Source organism: Aulonocara stuartgranti (assembly GCF_965226115.1).
Source record: "Aulonocara stuartgranti genome assembly, chromosome: 23".
NCBI classification, from domain to species: Eukaryota; Metazoa; Chordata; class Actinopteri; order Cichliformes; family Cichlidae; genus Aulonocara; species Aulonocara stuartgranti.
The window spans coordinates 9343434-9363104 of record NC_138958.1 but is presented as its reverse complement, the minus strand read 5'-3'; the positions used below and the strand labels follow the sequence as shown (position 1 = coordinate 9363104).

At 41.3% G+C, this 19671-nt stretch overlaps 1 protein-coding gene and 1 long non-coding RNA gene across 6 annotated transcripts in view; one reads left to right on the top strand and one right to left on the bottom strand.

The window, feature by feature from the left end:
• LOC309699696 overlaps positions 1–664 on the bottom strand; it is a 2320-nt gene extending 1656 nt beyond the window's left edge. The window contains exon 1 of the long non-coding RNA XR_014274436.1: positions 81–664. This is a non-coding gene — a long non-coding RNA (uncharacterized lncRNA). The remainder of the gene's footprint in view (positions 1–80) is intronic.
• Positions 1–19671, top strand: part of nek1 (NIMA-related kinase 1) — a 25777-nt gene extending 6106 nt beyond the window's left edge. The window contains exons 1-36 of one of the 5 annotated variants that reach the window (XM_082522820.1): positions 3393–3495; positions 3861–4009; positions 4102–4198; positions 4316–4413; positions 4517–4600; positions 4697–4764; positions 5185–5271; positions 5743–5797; positions 6208–6303; positions 6406–6478; positions 6826–6944; positions 7259–7324; positions 7657–7716; positions 7796–7843; positions 8337–8417; positions 8511–8692; positions 8780–8899; positions 8983–9085; positions 9422–9508; positions 9981–10064; positions 10171–10248; positions 10952–11047; positions 11150–11350; positions 11445–11498; positions 11598–11838; positions 13119–13244; positions 13363–13539; positions 14062–14235; positions 14335–14440; positions 14590–14666; positions 14761–14972; positions 15503–15660; positions 15934–16289; positions 16521–16654; positions 17675–17807; positions 18875–19671. In XM_082522820.1, coding sequence (XP_082378946.1) covers positions 3893–4009; positions 4102–4198; positions 4316–4413; positions 4517–4600; positions 4697–4764; positions 5185–5271; positions 5743–5797; positions 6208–6303; positions 6406–6478; positions 6826–6944; positions 7259–7324; positions 7657–7716; positions 7796–7843; positions 8337–8417; positions 8511–8692; positions 8780–8899; positions 8983–9085; positions 9422–9508; positions 9981–10064; positions 10171–10248; positions 10952–11047; positions 11150–11350; positions 11445–11498; positions 11598–11838; positions 13119–13244; positions 13363–13539; positions 14062–14235; positions 14335–14440; positions 14590–14666; positions 14761–14972; positions 15503–15660; positions 15934–16289; positions 16521–16654; positions 17675–17807; positions 18875–18888 — 4062 coding nt within the window. In that variant the 5' untranslated portion in view covers positions 3393–3495; positions 3861–3892 and the 3' untranslated portion in view covers positions 18889–19671. Of the gene's footprint in view, positions 1–3392; positions 3496–3860; positions 4010–4101; positions 4199–4315; positions 4414–4516; positions 4601–4696; positions 4765–5184; positions 5272–5742; positions 5798–6102; positions 6304–6405; positions 6479–6825; positions 6945–7258; positions 7325–7656; positions 7717–7795; positions 7844–8336; positions 8418–8510; positions 8693–8779; positions 8900–8982; positions 9086–9421; positions 9509–9980; positions 10065–10170; positions 10249–10951; positions 11048–11149; positions 11351–11444; positions 11499–11597; positions 11839–13118; positions 13245–13362; positions 13540–14061; positions 14236–14334; positions 14441–14589; positions 14667–14760; positions 14973–15502; positions 15661–15933; positions 16290–16520; positions 16655–17674; positions 17808–18874 lie in introns of those variants that run through there. The other 4 variants (XM_082522819.1, XM_082522816.1, XM_082522817.1 and 1 more) reach the window with 4 other exon arrangements.

Here is a 19671-nt window from a genome sequence, read left to right as displayed (position 1 = left end):
CATAAGTTAAAGGTTAAGAGAAGTAAAGAGGAAAATAAGAAAGAAGCTCAGAAATGAGCAGAGCTAGCTCTGCTCATTACCTGTTAGCTGCCATAACAGGTAACACAGTTAAGGTTTCAGAAAAAGTATTCTGTCGTTTGTTTGCTCGATCATGCCTTAAACACATCAAAATGCATAGTGGGATTATAATACAAGTGAATACTGTGACAAGCACTGGTACTGAATAGGCAATCACTTAGCAGCAAGGTGAATCGGTGATGCATTAGTGTGGTCTGCACTTCCTCTTCTTTGATTGGGTGAAATGAGTTGAAAGTAATTGGATGAGGGAACCATGGGGAGTGCCCTGCATAATTTCAATAAAACGCCGTTACAGCTGGCAGAGAACGCCGTAAAAAACGCCGTTCAAAGATGCATAAAAACGGCGTTTTGTGCCGAGTAGCGTAAAAAACGGCGTTTCCGTCTGTCTTTGAACGCCGCTTTTTACGTCACTCGGATGGTGCGTTCAGGGCGCCATCCGAGCGGCGGAAAAAGCGACGTTTGTCGGAACAGAACGCCGTTTTTTTCGGCGTTTTGAATAATTAAACGGCGTTTTTTACGCCATTTCTTAACCAAACGGGTTAGGAAAGTGGCGAATTTTGGCACTAATGGCTTGCCATACAAATCTGCTTCCGAATTTTCGCGGGACCCGCAATCGCGCGTCATCGCGCCTTTCCATTGACTTTACATGTAAACCTGACGCTCTATTCGCGTCCATCGCGTTCGGTGTGAACACACCGTAAGAGCCATTTCGTTCGCGAACGACCCATCACTAGTTATTATTGCACATTAATTATTATTGCACCTTGTTATAAATATAAATATTATTGTTATCGTTTTAAACATTGTTACCTCCCCCCTAAAAAGTCCAGGGAGGTATCCAGTCAGGTCAGCTATTTACACTGATCAGGGCTATTGCCCTGTTGTAAAAGCTGTCCTTGAGTCTATTTGTTCGGGACCTCAGCAGCCTGAACCTCCTGCCAGACGGCAGCAGCTTAAACACCCGGTGTCCTGGGTGTGTGCAGTCCCGTAGGATGCTGCGTGCCCTCTTGAGACAGCGAGTGCTGTACAGGTCCTTCAGAGAGGGAAGAGGATGTCCAATGATTTTTTGGGCCATGTTGATGACCCTCTGGAGTGCCTTTCTGTGTGCTGTGGTGCAGCTGTAGAACCACACACCGATGCAGTACGTCAGCACACTTTCAATGGAGCAGCGGTAGAAGACGGTCAGCAGCTCCTTCTTCAGGTCCATTTTTCTGAGGATTCTCAGAAAGTGGAGACGCTGTTGGGCCTTCTTTAAGACCGCAGAGGTGTTAGAGCTCCATTGGAGGTCTGTGTCTATGTGCACACCCAGAAACTTGAAACTGGAGACCCTTTCCACGCACTCCCCGTTGATGCTGACAGGCTGCAGCTCGGACTTCCTCCTTCTGAAGTCAACTACCAGTTCTTTTGTTTTGGTGGTATTGAGGTCCAGGTTGTTATCTGCACACCAATCTGACAGCCTCTGAACTTCAGCTCTGTATGCAGTCTCATCTCCCCCTGAGATGAGCCCCACCACGGTGGTATCATCTGCAAACTTGATGACTGTGTTGTCTGGGTGGGAACTAACACAGTCATGTGTGTACAGAGTGTACAGTAGGGGACTCAGTACACAGCCTTGTGGAGAGCCAATGTTGAGGCTGAGGGCTGAGGAAAGATGAGGCCCCACTCTAACTCTCTGTACACGGTCTGAGAGGAAGTCTCTGATCCAGCGGCAGGTGGTGGAAGGAAGTCCAATTTCCAGCAGTTTAACTATTAGTCTGTCCGGGAGTATTGAAAGCAGAGCTAAAGTCAACAAAGAGCAGCCTGGCGTAACGGCCCTGCACTTCCAGGTGAGAGATGGTGGTGTGGAGCGTTGTAGCAATGGCATCTTCAGTTGATCTGTTAGCTCTGTATGCAAACTGGAGCAGGTCGAGTGTGGGTGGCAAGCAGGACATGATGTGACGTCGGACCAGTTTCTCGAAGCACTTCATTATAACAGGTGTTAGAGCAACTGGTCGGTAGTCGTTGAGGCTGCTAATGTTAGTACGCTTTGGCAGTGGGACAATTGTGGCTGACTTTAGGCACGGCGGGATGCAGGACTGGGACAGTGAAGTGTTGAAGATCTTAGTGAAGACCCCAGCCAGCTGGTCTGCACAATCTTTTAGGACCTTTGCGGTTACCCCATCTGGTCCGGTGGCCTTCCTGGGGTTCACTGCCCTCAGTGTGCGCCTCACCTCATATTCCTGCACTATGAGGCTTGGGCTGCTGCTGTCCGATGTTTTTGCTGCTGCTGCCTCTGGTCCCTTCACCTCAAAGCGTGCGAAGAAGTGGTTCAGCTCCTCCGCAAGCTCCGCGTTACCCTCAGTCAACGTGGTATTGCCAGGTTTGTAGTTGGTTAAGTGCTGAACTCCCTGCCATACCTGTCGTGAGTTTTTGGTGCTGAAGTGGTCTTCGATCCTTCTCTTGTACGCTGCCTTGGCCTCTCTGATGCCTCTTTTCAACTCAGATCTGGCTGCACTGTACTGCATACCATCACCGGATCTAAAAGCGGTGTCACGTTGCTTCAGCAGGACCTGGACCTCTTTAGTCATCCAGGGTTTCTGGTTGGAATACACCCGGAGACGTTTGTCCACAGTGACACTGTTGACACAGAAGTTAATATATGAGAGCACTGATGTTGTGTGCTCTTCAAGGTCCTGATGTTCGAACACGCTCCAGTCCGTGTTTTCAAAACAATCCTGCAGCTGATGTGATGCACCTTCTGGCCAGGGGGCTCTTCTCCTAATGGGAGTGTATGCAGGGATCAACAGCATGGACATGTGGTCTGACAAACCTAGATGTGGTAGAGGGGTTGCTCTGTAGCCTTTTTGGATGTTGCTGCAGGCTTTATCCAATGTGTTTTCCCCCCTCGTTGCACATTTAATATGCTGTTCAAATCTGGGGAATACTGACCTTAAATCAGCATGGTTGAAGTCCCCAGCTATAATGTGCACTGCGTTTGGATGGGAGTTCTGCTGGTTGCTTATTGTCTTGTGCAGCTCCTCCATGGCAGAGTTAGGTATTAGGAGGATAGTGTGTTACTAAATTTAGCGAAGCTCTGTGGTTTAGATACATAATATGAAAATACTAAATGAAGTACCTAAAAAATAAATACATTTTAACTAAATTAATCGCCAAACGTTACACGTTCTCCATGCTTCTCAGTTGGTTTGCGGTTGCTATGGAAAATGTCCACAGCAACGGTGTCATTGGGGGCGGAGACTGGTAAGCGTCATCCACAATAAAAGATGATGGACAGTCGTGTCCACCAATTAATGTTCGGTCTTGGTACATCTGACCAATGAAAACGTACAAAAAATGTAGCCGTAGTTAGATAGAGAGTGCGGGGATAGTATCAAGTACCCAAACCTCTATGAGAAAGGCAGCGAGAAAAGACTAATGGTAAGGCACACAGAAACGTATACGGCTACACAGTGAGCCGGTGATATTATATCAGTTAGAGTTTTGTACATTCACAAGGTAAATATTTTATGAAGCTCCCATCTTCTTCTAGCTTCTAAGTAACGGGAACGCTAGCTGTTTTGCTACCAGCTGTGTTGTGTCTTGCATCTCAGCATCACAGTCCGTCTCTTTCTGTCTGACAGCGGTCCACAATGGAGCTAACATTACATTTCCCGGACGACGCACAATTGTCATTATTAAGACTACCAAATGTTTGCCTTTTATAAAGCTTCTGTCACGGAACCCTCGATTAAAGCCTAGTTACACCGAGCAATAGCATTAGCATGTTCTTGATGTCTTTGTAGATCCAGCATGTGGAGCCAGTCATTCCAATAACATGGACAAGTACGAAAAGGTGAAGAAAATTGGGGAAGGTTCATTTGGAAAGGCTATCCTGGTCAAATCCAAAGATCATGGACACCAATATGTCATTAAGGAGATTGGCATATCTGGAGTAAGCTTCTGTGCATATTTTTTACACAAGCTTGGCATGTTCTTTTCAGCGTGCGCTTCATCTCGTTACCCTCCTCTTCATTACTTTGACAGATGTCCAGCAAAGAGAGGCAGGAATCTCGGAAGGAAGTTGCTGTTCTTGCCAACATGAGTCATCCAAACATCGTCCAGTATAAGGAATCTTTTGAAGGTATTAATGCCATTCAAATAGCTCATCTGTTTATGTGAAGAAACTATTATCAAATGTGCACTGTGTGATAACTACATACTATAAGTTTTTTTTATTTTATTTGTATTTTTTTCCCAGAGGGTGGCTGCCTGTATATTGTGATGGACTACTGCGAGGGTGGAGACCTATTCAAAAAGATCAACTCTCAGAAAGGGGTACTGTTCTCAGAAGCGCAAGTAAGCCAGCAACTACTCAAGGCAGTCACTGTGCAAACAGTATACAGATATTTGGTTAAACTGATCACAATACATATGGTTTACTGTAGTCTCCCTTTTTGAGATCCTAGATTGGTTTGTGCAGATCTGCCTAGCGCTCAAGCATGTGCACGATCGAAAAATTCTCCACAGAGACATAAAATCACAGGTATTGTTTCATAAATCACAAGATTCCCTTTAAGTGATAAGTTGTTTGTTTGCATGTATTGGATTATTTACATGTGTTCTCATAATGCTTGTGTAGAACATCTTTTTGACAAAAGATGGAACAGTTCAGCTTGGAGACTTTGGAATTGCAAGGGTGCTGAACAGGTATGCACACTGTTGTCTAAATAGCCCTGCAGTTTTTCATTAAGCATAGATTCCAGACTAAAAGTTGAAGAACACTTTGCATTTCTGGTAATAAGACATTCTGTTTTACTATATTTAAAAAATATTATAGTTTATTTTGTTGAAGTTTGTTATTTGTACACTTTTTAACTGTTCTTACACAGAAATATATTTTGGTTAAATCAAATATGTCTGATCTTATAATGTATTACGTGTTTTATGTATTTATACATTATGTTCTGAGGTTCTTAGGTGCATTTATTATTGATGTTGATTTTTTCCCTTTTTTACAGCTGTTTTTGCTTTGATTTATGTCATTGTTTGTATTTTTGCACATTAGACAGTGCTTATTTGAAATATTGAAGCTTTAATATTAAAATGTGCTATTTTTCTGTTTTTCAGCACTGTAGAACTGGCAAGAACATGCATAGGAACACCATATTACCTGTCACCAGAGATCTGTGAAAATAAACCATACAATAACAAAAGGTACTTGGACTTCTGGAATATCGTACATTGGTGTCTAGTTGTCAAGCAAATTCAATAGTAATCAATGGGACAAGGTGTCTCCCCACTGAATCTTGAGTCTGCAGGATTAGGTGGTGGCTACAGTGTAATGTAAGGAGATCACCTCGCCTTTTTATTGAGTAAACTTGCTCGCTTACATCTACAGCAGGAAGCTGGTATTGATTTTTCTCCTTAACTATTTTAAGTGTACATGCAATTTAACCCACTTTAGTTACAATGAGTGAAGTAAATTTAGCTCAGTCTAAATGATCTGGAGTTTTCTTGTCAATAAAGTCTTATTTTCATCTCAGTTTATAAAAGGAAAGTAAAGGGCATGCACTTGACTGTTGATACCTTATTGAATGAATAATAAACTTAACCCAGAACTTATCCCTGCCCACCCATTTGTATGTTCTCGCCTCTCATTTTCCTTGCTTTTCCTTCCTGCTGCAGTGATATTTGGGCCCTAGGGTGTGTTCTGTATGAAATGTGCACTCTTAAGCATGCAGTAAGTATTCTGTGTGAGCTGTTTAATTATAATTATACAGTATTTTAAGGTGTTTTATGCAGCATTTACTGTTCTCTCACATACTAATTTTGATCTCTTCCCTGTATATTCTATATGTATAACTGTAGTTAGATAATGTACTGTTAGATAATACACTGAAATTAATTTCCAGTATATTAATTCCTAATTTAATCTGTAATCCAGTACAGTCCCCACATTAAGAATCCCTATATAGTTCAATTGTCTTCAGTAATTTCTATGCAGTGGTTACAGCTGTGTGAGCCTTTGCATTTGTTTATTCTCAGTTTGAGGCTGGCAACATGAAGAACTTGGTTCTTAAGATAATTCGTGGGTCGTACCCTCCTGTGTCTTGTCACTACTCCCAAGAACTGCGATCTCTCCTTGCACAGCTGTTTAAACGCGACCCTCGAGAGCGACCCTCAGTCAACAGCATACTGGACAAACCTTTCCTCTCCTGCAGGATTGAGAAGTTTCTCACACCACAGGTAGACTCTGCAGCTGATTGTTAATTCTTTGGGTTTTTTTTTTTTTTTTTTTTTTTTTTTTGCAAAAACTAGCTTGCTCATTAAATTTCTTACTCATTTCAGATCATTGCTCAGGAATTTCGCCATACTTTTCTTCACAAGCAGCCTAAATCGGGTGTGGCACAGGTGCCATCAGGTGAGCAAACTCGTCATGAAGAAGACTACAAGGGGTCTGTCTTCTACGGCTTGTTTGTAGATTCTAGAACTAATCAGCCACCAAGTCGGGCACATATTCATGGCATTAAAGAGGACCTTGACACCTTAAATCAAAACTGATAAATGAAGTATGCTGGACTTTTGCATCTTTTGTACAATAATCTGCTCATTTCTTTTTGATTTTTATTATGATGTGAAAATACACTGTTTATTTTGTGTGTGTGTGTGTGTGTGTGGTGCGGTGCGCACATTGGCTGACTAAAATACAAATTTTGTTAGTTTTTGAGTTTTTCTTCTAAATTACTTCTGGATATCTCATAATATCAGCCTCAGCCCAGAAGATTACAAAACCAGCCGCCAAATACGGAGTGCCTTTAACTGTGAGGAAGGTCCCAGATGGAGCCAGAAAGCCTGCAGACAAGAAACCAGCTGGAAAACACAAACCGGTTAGTACCGGTAGGCTGTTATTGTTGATGACAAGCTGGTATGACCGATCTTTAGTCATGACGTTTGTTTTGTTTTTGTTTGGTTTTTTTTAGGGGGGGGGGGTTGCCTTCTTATGCCAGATGCTGTATTTGTTGTCAATGCTTCTTCCATTTGTGTGTGTGTGTGTGTGTGTGTGTGTGAGTGAGTGAGTGAGTGTGTGTGTGTGTGTGTGTGTGTGTGTGTGTGTGTGTGAGTGTGTGTGTGTGAGTAAGTGTTTATTGGTACATCATGTTATGTTGGCTACCTCTGAAGCCCAGTGTCATATGTTGCTCAGGCCCTTCTCCCAGCAACCCCCCAGAGAAGAGTGAGTCAAGTGGAAGAAGAGAGGAAAAAACACGAGGTACACTGAGAGCGCCATATTATATTCTCTAATAGGCTCCCTTTTTTTTTTTTTTTTTTTCCTCTCTCGCCATTCACTTACACGTGAAGGTCCCTTCTTATTAGCATTTTCAATTTTGCTCCCTCTCATTGCGCTTGCTTCCCCATCTTCACCTGTTGTCCGCTCCCGGCACATTCGGAGTGCTCTGCCTGATATAGCTTTCTCTTTTAACCAAACTTTTCCTCCTCGCCCACCTGACCTCTGACAGAGCAGTCCTGCTGGCTCTTTCCCTTGAGGCGGGTTTCTTTAAGATGTCTATTTTGGGGTTTGAATGGTTTTGTCTCATTCTATAGGATGGAATCAGAAAGAAGAGGATGGAGATGATCGAGAAAGAAAGGAAACAGAGAGAGCAGGTGAGCATACTGTTTAGTTTCTATATCTCCATGCAAAAAGTTTTTATACCTTTCGAACTAAAGTCTTTCTTTCTTTCAGATGTTCATGTTGAAAGCGGAGCAGATGAAGAGATATGAAAAGGAAAAGGTGGGTGATTAACTGAGCTTGGGTGTGTGGTTTTTATTTATTTTTTATTTCATTAGTGAAGGAAAGGGGATCCTTTTTAGGACAAAGTTAAAAAAAAAAGTATTAAATATAAATTTTAATCAAGTAAAATTCTTACAAAAAGTCTATTAATTCAGTTCAGTTTCACTCTATATTCGTCCCATGGCCTAGAACACAGTTTGAGAACACTGAATGTATAGAAATTTATGGCTATGGCCACCATGACCCCAACTTTTTGTGTACTATAGTTTTAAGCTTCCTAAATGTTGGCAACATTTTTATATGAAGGAAATGATAAACTAACACATGAGTTGTCAAAGCACAGCCTGCAGGTCAGTGGCAGCAGTAGAGGGGGGATTTAGTCTGGATATTTTCTTTATCTTCTGCTAGGTGATTGATCTGAGCTCCACAGTGCATTTGTAGTTCACACACTCTGTACAGCTAAACCTAAATCTGAACCTTTGATCTCTTACAGATCAATCGAATAAACCAAGCGAGAGAACAAGGCTGGAAGCATGTCTTGAGTTCTAGTGGAGGTAGCAGCCCAGAGAGAAAGGTAATGTATATATTTTTTGTTTTTGTCATATAAAGAGTTATGTCAGGATGCCCTCAGCGAGGGTTGCGACATTGTTTTGTTCTCCATACTCAGTGTTTTGTAGGAGGTGGAAAGAGAGGTGCACATGTTGCTGCTGTTCAGGGTTCTACTCTAGCTCCTCTCCCTGGTAAAAGCTCTTATGAACACTACCATGCAATCCTCGACCAAATGGGTAGACCGACGCCTAAAGATGTCAGCAGGGAGAGCTCCTCAGCTGGGCCTTGCAGTCCCATTCGGTAAGGTTATTTTATTTATTTATTTTTGGCTGTTTATGTGTGTTAAGTAGTATTTGTAATGACATTGCCTATTTATGTACTGACTAGTGTACCAGCTGCTGCAGGCACAGTGCTTCCTAACGGCCCTGCTCGACGACTCGACCCTGACTTAATCAAGAGAGAACTCCACAGGCTGCAGCATGTTTCCAAACAAGCCCATATTAGCAGGTCAGCTAGTCACATAGCTGTGTTGTTGTTCTCAACGGTGTAAAAGTTGAGTACGAATATTTATTACTGTGTTCTTTTCACAGGCAGCGCGGTCAAATGGCAGTTGGGCGAGCCTTTCAAGTTGAGGAGTTTTTGCAGCGGAGGAGGGAAGCTATGCTCAACAAAGCCCGTGCTGAAGGACAGCTGGTACATATTATAACTACTAATAAGTATATAGCCCCCATCATGAAAATACTGCATGATAACCTGTTACTATACTGGTGAAATTTATATGAACAGAAATAAAAACTGATATTGATATTTAGTAAGAAACGTTTTCAATCTAACAGCTTAATTAAGCTCTATTTCTGGTCTCAAGATTGAATCAATTATAGACCTGTGACTGCAAATCACACTGAGAATCAAACGACTGCCTGCGAATGTTTTTATCCTTTTCTATTATTTTTGTCTTACACATAATCTTGTGGCAGCTAGCTGTTAGGGCCCGTGTCCTAAAGTGTGGTTAAATTAAATGGTAAACAGGGTACTCGGCAAAACCTGGCAGCAATCTATGGAGGCCGGGCTGGTGTTGTTCGGTGCAGGAGGTCTAAACCCAACAAAGAGGAGGAGGTAGGAGGCCAAGGCCTGAACGCCCAGCCTCACACTTCACCTTACTCACAGCACGTCTGGCTTGGCACGTTTCACACGTCTGCATAAAGCTCCCTTTGACCCGCCCACAGTTCAACCCAGCAGCTCAAACTCATTGCCACTCCTTGTGCAATGTGTGGTGTTCCATTATCCCAGTTATGGCTGCTGTCTCATTTCAAATAACCACCCGAGTTTTGAGTTTGGTCACAAATGTTTTGCTCTGAATTGAATACATTTTCATTGCTGATTGTAAATTTGTGTTGTCTTTTGTTTTGTTTTGTTTTTTGTTATTTTATCTAAATGGCTGATGCCTTTGTGTATAACACTTTTTTTTTTTATGTACAAGTCCCAACAAAGCATGTTTTGTTTTTTTGTATGTCTACTAATATCAGTACTGTACTCTCTGCTTTGTGTGTGTTCATTCAGTATGTAACATTTCTGTATTTGTTGTCAGGAGTACTTGGCAAGGCTCAGACAGATCCGCTTGCAGAACTTCAATGAGCGCCAGCAGATCAAAGCTCGACTCAGAGGAGAGAAGGTACATCATTCCACCTCTTCACAGGGTGCCAATAATGAAGGTGGTTTTCAGTTTTTGCTGACATTTTTGTCTCCTGGGTGTTGATGTTGCTTCCTGTGTATTTCAGTATGATAGCGATGGTTCTGACAGCCAGGAGTCCAGTGAGGAGGTCGAGCTCAGGAGAAAGAAGATAGAGGCTTTAAAAGTGAGTCTAGAAGAAGCAAAAAACAATTGCATTTTCCAATATCCGATGTTTATTTGATAACTTCATTTGCAGAGACGTTAACAATGATTAAAATGACAGCAAGAGGAAGATGATGTAATCCTCTTCCTTTTCTGCTTTGCCTGTAACTTGTTGCTGTAAAGAGGCTTAAAAAGTCATGGCTGTCGTTTTGTCCTGAAACAGCACCGGAAAATATAATTGGATTTTGTACAGCCCTATTTTTAGTAATCATATTTTGATCATTGCTACAGCCCCTAAAATCCACGGCTCAGAGTAACCAAACACGTGAGATTTCACAAAACTTCCACAGATCAAAACATGCTTTATTAAGCAAAAATAGTGACTAACCCTAAACCTTCGAAACAACCACCCAGTGGGTAACCGGTATCAATGTTTTCTCCTGGACTAATGTTTAGAAACAAAACTACTTCAAGCAAAATATGAAAACGGGACCATCGGTAATTCCCAAGTCAACTTATAATAAACAAAACTGCAAAAGACAAAGGTCTGTACTGGTGGAGGAGAGATGACCCTCTCGATTAGTGTGCATGCAGTTTAGCCTTCCCAGCCAATTGTAACTGGAGAAAAAAGGGAGAAGAGAGGTTAATATAATAAAAAATAATAATAGACAGAAATAATGTGTAACATTTATCAAAGCGTGTCATTGTTTTGTTCTGTTTTGCAGGCACAAGCTAATGCCCGTGCAGCTCTTCTGAAAGAGCAACTAGAGAAGAAGAGGAGAGAAGCATATGAGAGAGAAAAAAGGGCATGGGAGGACCATGTAAGCATTTGTTTTTGGTTCATCCCGGTCTTGTCTTAGTGTGACCTTACTGGTGCATTAGTTAAAGTATAAGCTAACTTTGCATATTGACTGTTATGGAAGCTTGCAGCACGAGGGGTCAAAGGTGGCATGGCGGGAGCAAATATAGTGGCCTCAGAAGCAGTATCGTCTACCTCTGATAGTCCTCTTCCACAGCCAGGCCCCTCTCAGCCAGAACCAGCTGCCAAAACTCCAGCCCTGCCTACACCCAAACCCTCCACCCCAGCTATATCCATGACTGCTGCCCTAAAGAACGTTGGAGCAGTCAGTATATAATTGATGTATAACACTATCTCTCACAGTACTTTGGGATATTTATTTAGTTAGTAGCTACATGAATTTGGCTTTTTTTTTACAGATGACGCCACTAAAGGAGAGCTTGCCTGAACCAGAGTCTGCAACCATGATCCAGGTGAGGTGATTAGTTGTTAAAATTTATGAAATCAAATAACAACGCCATTTGTTCTAATGAAAAAAAAAATACTGTTATGCAATCACTTCTGTGTAACAGAGTGAGAAGAAGCAGATTCTGCGCAGACTTAACCAGAACCTTAAAGCTCAAAGCCCAGTGGAGGAGGTGGAGGAGTCTTCTTCGGCCCCAGCAGAATCAAGTCCTGCTCCAACCCAAAACCAGTCTGATACAGACAAGCGCCCCTCTTCCAATGAAGACCGGAAGAAGTGGGAAGCAGCAGAGCTACCTGTACTTCCCGTGGCTCAGCAAACTTTAGAGGAAACGTGTGCCACAGCAAGCAGTGAGTTGAGTCTAACTAGAGATGAATTAAGAGGATTACAGTATGTTTTGTTTTGTTTTGTTTTTTTTGTGGTGTGCCATGCCCTGACAAACAGAGAGAAGTCTCACAACTTGCAGCGAACTTCATAAAACGACTGGGCAGTTTTTTGAAAGCCCCGATTTGGACATAGGGTAACTGAGCCAAAGCTTAAAAACTGCATGTATAGAATCACCAGTCAAATGTGATTAACAGCCAAAAAAAGGTTTGTTTTCCTCCCAAAAAGAAAGTTTATAAAACTCTTTACCCACAAACGTTTAATACACATATACAAACTCTAAAGCTTCATTAAAGGCTCAGTCTTCTTAAAAAAAAAAGCAGTAAATGCACATAGTTGAAAATGTGGTGGACATCTGACCACCAACTGTCGTCTTTGCTATTTAGTGAGTGTGTTTATCATTTCATCTTTTAAATTTTAACCAAATAAAACAAATGAAATTGGCCTTTTTAGCCTGTATGAATAAAAGTTAACACCTGTCTGAAACCATGATGTCAAGCTAGAAATCGTGGCATAAACAGACTGTGACCTAAATTTTGACAGAAGCATTACGCAAGTTACAGTTGGCCTACAACCACATTTAAAATCAAAATAAAGGATTTCTGTCTAAAGCAGGTTAGATTACTATAACAATGACTTCATAAGTCAAAAATTCAATGAGACAGCTGCAGCTCATGCAACATGCTAACACTAAAAAAATTGGATTACTTTAAAATCCTTGTACTGCTTTACAAAGCACCAAATGGACCTACTTAGATTTCACATTTATTCATACTTCATGAAACATCCAGACTTTTAAGGCAATTAGGACCAGGTTTACTCTCTATTACTGGAATCACAACAAAATAACAAATGCAGCTTTCAGTGTTTCAGCTCCTCAGTTCTAGAGCAAATGTCTTGAACACTTGATGTCAGCTAAAACTGCTGCTCCGTTTAAGTCATTGCTAAACTTTACTGTTTGAGGGGCCTACCAATAAAATCACACCTGTAACCTCCTAACCTTTGATTTGCTTTAATCTCATCTTTTGTTTGTTTGAGATTATGCTCCTTGCTACATTTCCCATTATCATCATGTTGTGTTTTTCATATAGTTTATTTCTGCAAATAAGTGCCTTGTATCGAAACGGATCAATTGAAATATATTTGTTTTGACATTATAATTCTTCAGTTGATTTCTATTCAGGATCTGTTGGTTTCTCTACTAAAGGGCAGGTTTGCCAAATTTCCCCTTCTGTTATCTCATTAGCCACTTCAGCATCTCCAGATGGTAGGCCGTCCTCTGGTGGTGACAGGAAGAAGTGGGAGGCAGGAGTTCCACTTGTCCTCTCTGCAGCTCAGCAAACTCTAGAGGATACATCCCTCATGACCATTGGTAAGTCCTTTCCCGCTGAGTCAGAACAAGCGCACATTACCTCTCTCTCTGTCTCTTTCTATTTCTGTTTTTGGTTTGTTTGTTTGTTTGTTGTTTTGTTTTTGTTTTTTTGTCTCAGAGCAAACAGCGGGCGAAGTTATACAGATGGCTGTGCTACAGGAAGATGCTCCCAGGAAGATGTGGGGAGCAAGTCCAGACTCTCAGGTGCTGAAGGTACTTAAGGAGGCAGAACTTCAGCCACTCACTCAGCCACTGGAGACTCTCACCATATGTGAGGACGAGTCTTCTAGTCCTGGTTAGTCTTACTTACAGTTTCTCACCTCATGATGATTTTTTTTTTTTTTTTATGTGTGTCAACATGAAACAAATTCAGTTAGCTTCTGGGCTCATGTCATGTCTTTGGGATTTTTTTTCTCTCCTGACTCTGAGTTAATGTGGTCACAGGAACAGCAACAGGTCATGTTTCACTATTAAAAGGCATTTTTTGTTTTTTTTTTAATATTTCTAACAATTTGACTAAATTAGGCCAAAAACTTTGCTTGGTACTGCAGGAATAGTTTTGATGTGAAATTTAGAGAATATTTCCCTGTATTTGTCCCAAAATTGCAGATTTATTTATTTATTTATTTATTTATTTATGAGAAACTACATAAATAGTGAGTTATGGTAGAAAAGTACTGCAAGAGCATGTCTGGATTTACTTCAACACATGGAGAGATGAAGAATCCTTTAATGTTTACATTTTTCTTATTTGGTCCTGCTTTAAATAATATGCGCTTGTCATGTACTATTATTATTGTCTCTTGGTTTCTTTCAGTTAAATTAAACCAGATGACAGCAGAAGCTGGCATTGTGAAGATGCCTAAAGAAGTGTTACCCCCTGTAGTGGCTGAGAGTCCTACAGCTACAGATGTGGCCTCACATCAAGAAATCTTCATGGCTGCTGCAATAGAGAGCCCAACACTGCCAACCAGCGTTACTGAGACTCAGGGTTAGTACCTGATATTGATCCAATCTTTTGCTGTTTATTTAAATTTTTATTTTTGTTGTTTTTCCCCAGCTAAGTCCAGTGATGCTTAAATTCCTTTAGATCCAGCAGACTTGGAGTCGGTGTTTTTAGAGGAAACCCCTAAACAGGCCTCACATCCTCCAAACAGTGTGCAGCAGGCTTGGGAGAAGGAAGGCCAACAGCAAATGTGAGTGTTAAATGAAATCCAAAATTTGCATTTTTCATACCAAAATGAAAATTGAGCTTTTTGTTATTATGATTTAAAACTCCTTTAAATAAATAAATGCACAAAGGCAACATGCATGTCTGTGAAGCTAAGCTGGATTTCTTCTACAGGCCAGCAGAGGGCGATATAAGACCAACAGGCAACAAAGAGGCTGAGCAGAGTGCAGACAAAGCTCCTGAGCCATCAGGTGAGATCAATGTGTAGTGAGCCAAGATTACTTTTTTCAGGGTAAGTATTATCTTAATTAAACCTGCCCCCATTTTTCCTCTCTACTGGTTTAGCTCAGCATGAGGAGCCCCTATTTATGAAACTGTGTTCCCCGGCCCACCGACGCACTGCCGCCCTCGCTATCCTCTCAGCCCAGTCCTCCATGGATGAATCATCCTCCTCTCTGGCCTCTCGCTCACGCTCTGTCTCACCTCTACGCTCCAAACACCAGAATGCACTCCTCATTGGTCTTTCTACAGGCATGTTTGATGCCAACAACCCCAAGGTGATTACTAGCAGAATATAACACTTTTTTGTGTGTGTGCACGGACATTGTGTTACATAATAAAGGGAAGCTCCAAAGTTAATTATCTTAAGTATTAAACCCAGGACATTGTTAGCTGTAAGAGTGATCAGGTGTTTCAGGACATTTATCTCTTCTCCCTGGTGTGATGTAGAGGCTTGTGCAGTATTTTGGGTAGGATTTCAGTCTTCTTTATTAATGAGAAGGCTGAAATGAATCCATTAATCTCCCAGTCTGAACCTCCGCTGAGTCTTATATTACAGGACGAGCATCCATCAACCATTATCTTTCACGACCTTCATCAGGGACAATGAGATCTGCAGAGCGCAACATTTTTAATATGCATATAAAAATGGCTACGTAGAATAGGATCTTGTCACAGAGTCATGTCCTATTCTGGCCCCTTCTTTGCATATTAAGCCGTTGTTTATTGTGTCATATGAATTCCACTTGCAGTTGTGTTAGTCAAACACTCAGAATATTCTGTCACTGTGTTTGGTTTGTGCCCGCAGATGCTGCGGACATGCTCTCTACCAGACCTGAGTCGACTCTTCAGCTCTCAGCAGGACGTTACAGTGACTGGCGAGGCTAACGTTGCTCCAGACAACAACCTGGAAATTGAGGACCTGGATGAGGCAGGAAAAGATGATGACCAGTCTGAGACAGAGGAGTAAGAAAAGCACGAAATCTAAAAACATCCTAAGACATTTTCTGGCCCAGCTGTTCATGATTATGAGTAGTATTTTTAAGACAAAGTTAGGTTAGGTTCTAATTTTTCCATAGGCATAATCAGAAATAACAATGACCTGTATCTGTAAACTATATAAAGACAGGTAGTTGTTACAATGACAACTATTGCAAGCAGCTTTATATTTAAGGTAATGACCCTACAATATTAGAGAGAAAACTATTGTTTTCTAAGAAACCTTGTTCTGTTTCTTAGTGCTTATGAAGATGAAGATCTGCGTGACATCAGGGCATCCATGGAGAGACTGCTGCAAGAGGAGGTTGGAGCTGGCGACTTTAATGGAAACCCTTCTGAGAGCGGAGACCAGGAGCTTTTCAACAGGATCGCAGCTGAAATCGATCAGGACAACAATCAGATGGCGGTAGACGATGATGACGATGAAGATGAGGATGAAGAAGAGGAAGATGATGAAGGCGATGAGGAGGAAGAAGAGGAGGAGGAATGCTCAAATGGAAGTCCTGCTGATGAGGAGGCAGGGGAATTGCTTACCAATGGTGTGGGAGAGGAGAACCAAAGTAATAACAGGCAGCTCAATGAAGAATGGCATTCGGGTAAGGACAGAACATCACAGAGACTCAGACGTTTCGGTCTATTTTACTCAGGTTGCTTTAAAACATTACCTAACTCTAGTTTTTACATTTAGCTTGTTTTATGTTTGAAACTGCTTAAGACCTTAGAATATTAATTAAAGATTATATTTATATTCCTTCAGCACCTTCATAGTTTTCGAGACCAAAAGTTTGAGATTTTTATGTGAAGTGATTGGTTCTGCTCCACAACAGATGGCAGCGGAGAAGAGCAGGGCGGAGAGATGGAGCATCATGACAGCATCTTCAGCCGTCTGGAAGAGCTTCGGTTCAACCTGGAGCAGCAGATGGGTTTTGAGAAGTTCATTGAGGCCTACAATAAGATTAAGGTATGAAATATTCATTATTTCTCTTTGAAATCTGGAGTTTGTTCATATAACTTCACAGTTAAAGTGACAATACAAGTCAAAATCAAATTTACTTTTTTTTTTTCCCTCTGGACCGCTGTGCTATATCTGGAGTGTTTTTAGCATGAGGTGCCCAGTTTTGGACATTTCAGCTGTAGAGATGTCTGCTTTAATACTGCAGCTCAGCTTATAGGGGGTGTCATTAAGGTTTGTACCTTTTGCATAGTGATGCTGTTGGCATGTGTAGTTCTTTAGAAGGAAAATAGCTTGTGAGTGAAACCGCTTAGAGCAAGATTTGAAGATTATGTTTATGACAAAGTGCATCTTCTCCAGTGTGGACAGCCGACTAAGCAGCTACTTTTGTGGGGAGGTGCGTATATTACATATTCTCTAGCTGGTCTGCCCAAGGTCTCCCGGTGTGAAAAACACCTCACCTAAGAGGAGCGAGATGCTCAAACCTTTGCAGCAGACTCATTTCGGCTCTACTTTTCCTGCATCCAAGTGAAAGACCAGACATAGTCTCCCTCCATCAATTGTCACGTTCACATTTTGCATGCCTGAGTGATCCAAGGAGCTTTGTTGTTGGGAGAAATTTGCCCCAATAATGTAACTATAGAACATAGCTGGTAGTGTCTCCCAAGGAAAAATTGGAAAAATGTATGGCCACAATAAGTAATATTCAGAAACGACACGATTCAAGAAACCTCATCTAAATCAGGGGCTTTGAGGCCCCACCCTGGAGCCAGCCAAGGGGAATCTCAGACTCTATGGGATAAGGTTCAGCCCAAGTGATCCGCATGGGCCCAGCATCCACTGGAGGAACCATTGGTGTCGTATTGGTGGATTGGACTGCAGTCAAGGGTGGTGGTTCAGTCTCTCTCTGCATTAACTGATTCTCCAAAATAATGCAGTCATATTTAAAACATATACATCTGTGCTGTCCTTTTAAGCGTTACATCAAACGACTGATAGAAGAGACTTGTTGTTGTTTTGATGCTCAAGGCCATACATGAAGATGAGGATGAGAATATTGACCTGGGCTCCAGTTTGGTCCTAAGCATTCTGGGAACTGAGCACCAGCATCTGTATCCCAACATCCTTCATCTAGTGATGGCAGATGGCGCTTATCAAGAAGGTGAGTGACAGTTTTATCATATTATCATTTTCAGTGTCTCTGATTTAAATAAATAACATTTAAAATGATATTCTTTAATGTTATTACATGACACACAATAAAAGAGTTCAAATTAGTTTTTCACTTGGACCTGGTTCATTTTATTTATTTATTTTTTCTTTCATATAATTTTTAATTTTCACACCGTTTTCCTTCTGAGCCACAAACATCCGAGCAGGTTTCTTTTCATTGTTCTCGTCAGCGACGGCATCAGCACCGTGTCAAAATTCTGTCCTCTTTTCTCACGTTGTTGCTCAGTCTCTTCACCAAGTCGTGAAGAGACTGAGCAGATGTGAAAGACACCCTTAACTCTGTTTTCTTTGTCGTGCTCTGTGCTCAGCGTGTCGTCGGACTTGGGGGGCCACAGCAGAAATAGAAAGCAGTTAATCCCTCAGGATGGGAGCAGGCTTCAGATATATTTTCTAATTGAACATCTTTGTTTGATAGTTTGTTCGTTTTCTATTTTTACTGTCTTCTGAAGTAGAGATGGATGATGCAAATGTCAGATATCTCCCCTGAGGGCTCGTCTCAAGATCTGTTATCTTATGGCTTACATCCACGCAGTGGTGGATATAATTATATATTTTTGAAGCAGCAATCAGAGAGCAAACTGTTGTAAGGCAGCATAGTCTATTAATTGTGCCAAAATCTCAAGTTCTTCTTTTTTTTCCCCCCTCCCTTTGGCTCTTCTTCTTGCCAAAAAGGGCAAATATTCTTACTATTGTCATCTCATACTGCGTTTAAAACTTTGGGAGGGGCAGCATATTAAAAACAGTTTAAAAAGAGAGAAGCTTGATAAGCTTGTTTTAGACAGTAGATAAACTGATGAGCTGCAACAGATCCAAATATGAGACCAGTACAGATTGGCAGATGGCTGCCAGTGACCTGGTGAGGTTAAATGTTTGGTTCTGTTGTTCATTATAACAATGCTGTCATTGTCTCTCGCCTCCTCTGTTGTTTACTTTTAGGAGTAATGGTCCAACTGCTTTGTTGAATTGTCGTGATTTTCTTTGTTGTCTTTCTTTTAGATAACGATGAGTAATGTTTCGTGCAATGGAGCTGCTGGCAGCTTTGACAATCTGCTAGCAATCTGATGTCTTCCTGTGACACACACGATCGGCAGAAGGATCTATGCATGAAGTGTCCCAGCCTCACATCTAACAGTGTTTCAGGCACACTTGCATGATGTATAACTAATACACTCAAGACTGTACTTCATACTTTGACTATCAGCACCTGACACTCTTTTCTAACCAGTGTTCTTTCAAAAGTGCATTATGGAAAAAGACATGTGTTGTTGTTAACCAAAGTTTACTGCAAAATCAAGTAAATGTTTCGTCCACATCTGTGAGTGAAAGACGCACATGGGTTGTCACGATTAAAAGCATAGACTTTGTTGTGTTTAACATTGTTGTTGGTTCAGTTGGACTCTTTGGTGGGTGAAGATCTGGTCCTCTCAGGTGCTCTCTTTCTGTCCCATCCTCAACCACAGCTTCAGAACTGGTGAGGATTTTATTCAAAACCAGTTCAGCCTCTTTTTCTTGTGATTGTTGTCACCAAATAAGAAGTTAAATAATATCTAAGGCATTTTCCATGTTTCGTACTGCTTGGATTAAATTAAGCAAAGTTAAACATTTTTGTGAGTGAGACTGTTGTATATGTTGCCAAGGAACTGTAGCAAGACTGTGGTTGGTGTGACGAGTGGAGCAGGTCAGAGTTGTACTGATGATATAACTTGTCATATCGACGCTAACAGTAAATCATTTTTGTTTCTAAATTTAAATACTGCAGAACTTTATATGAAATAAAAACCTTTTTTAAAGAA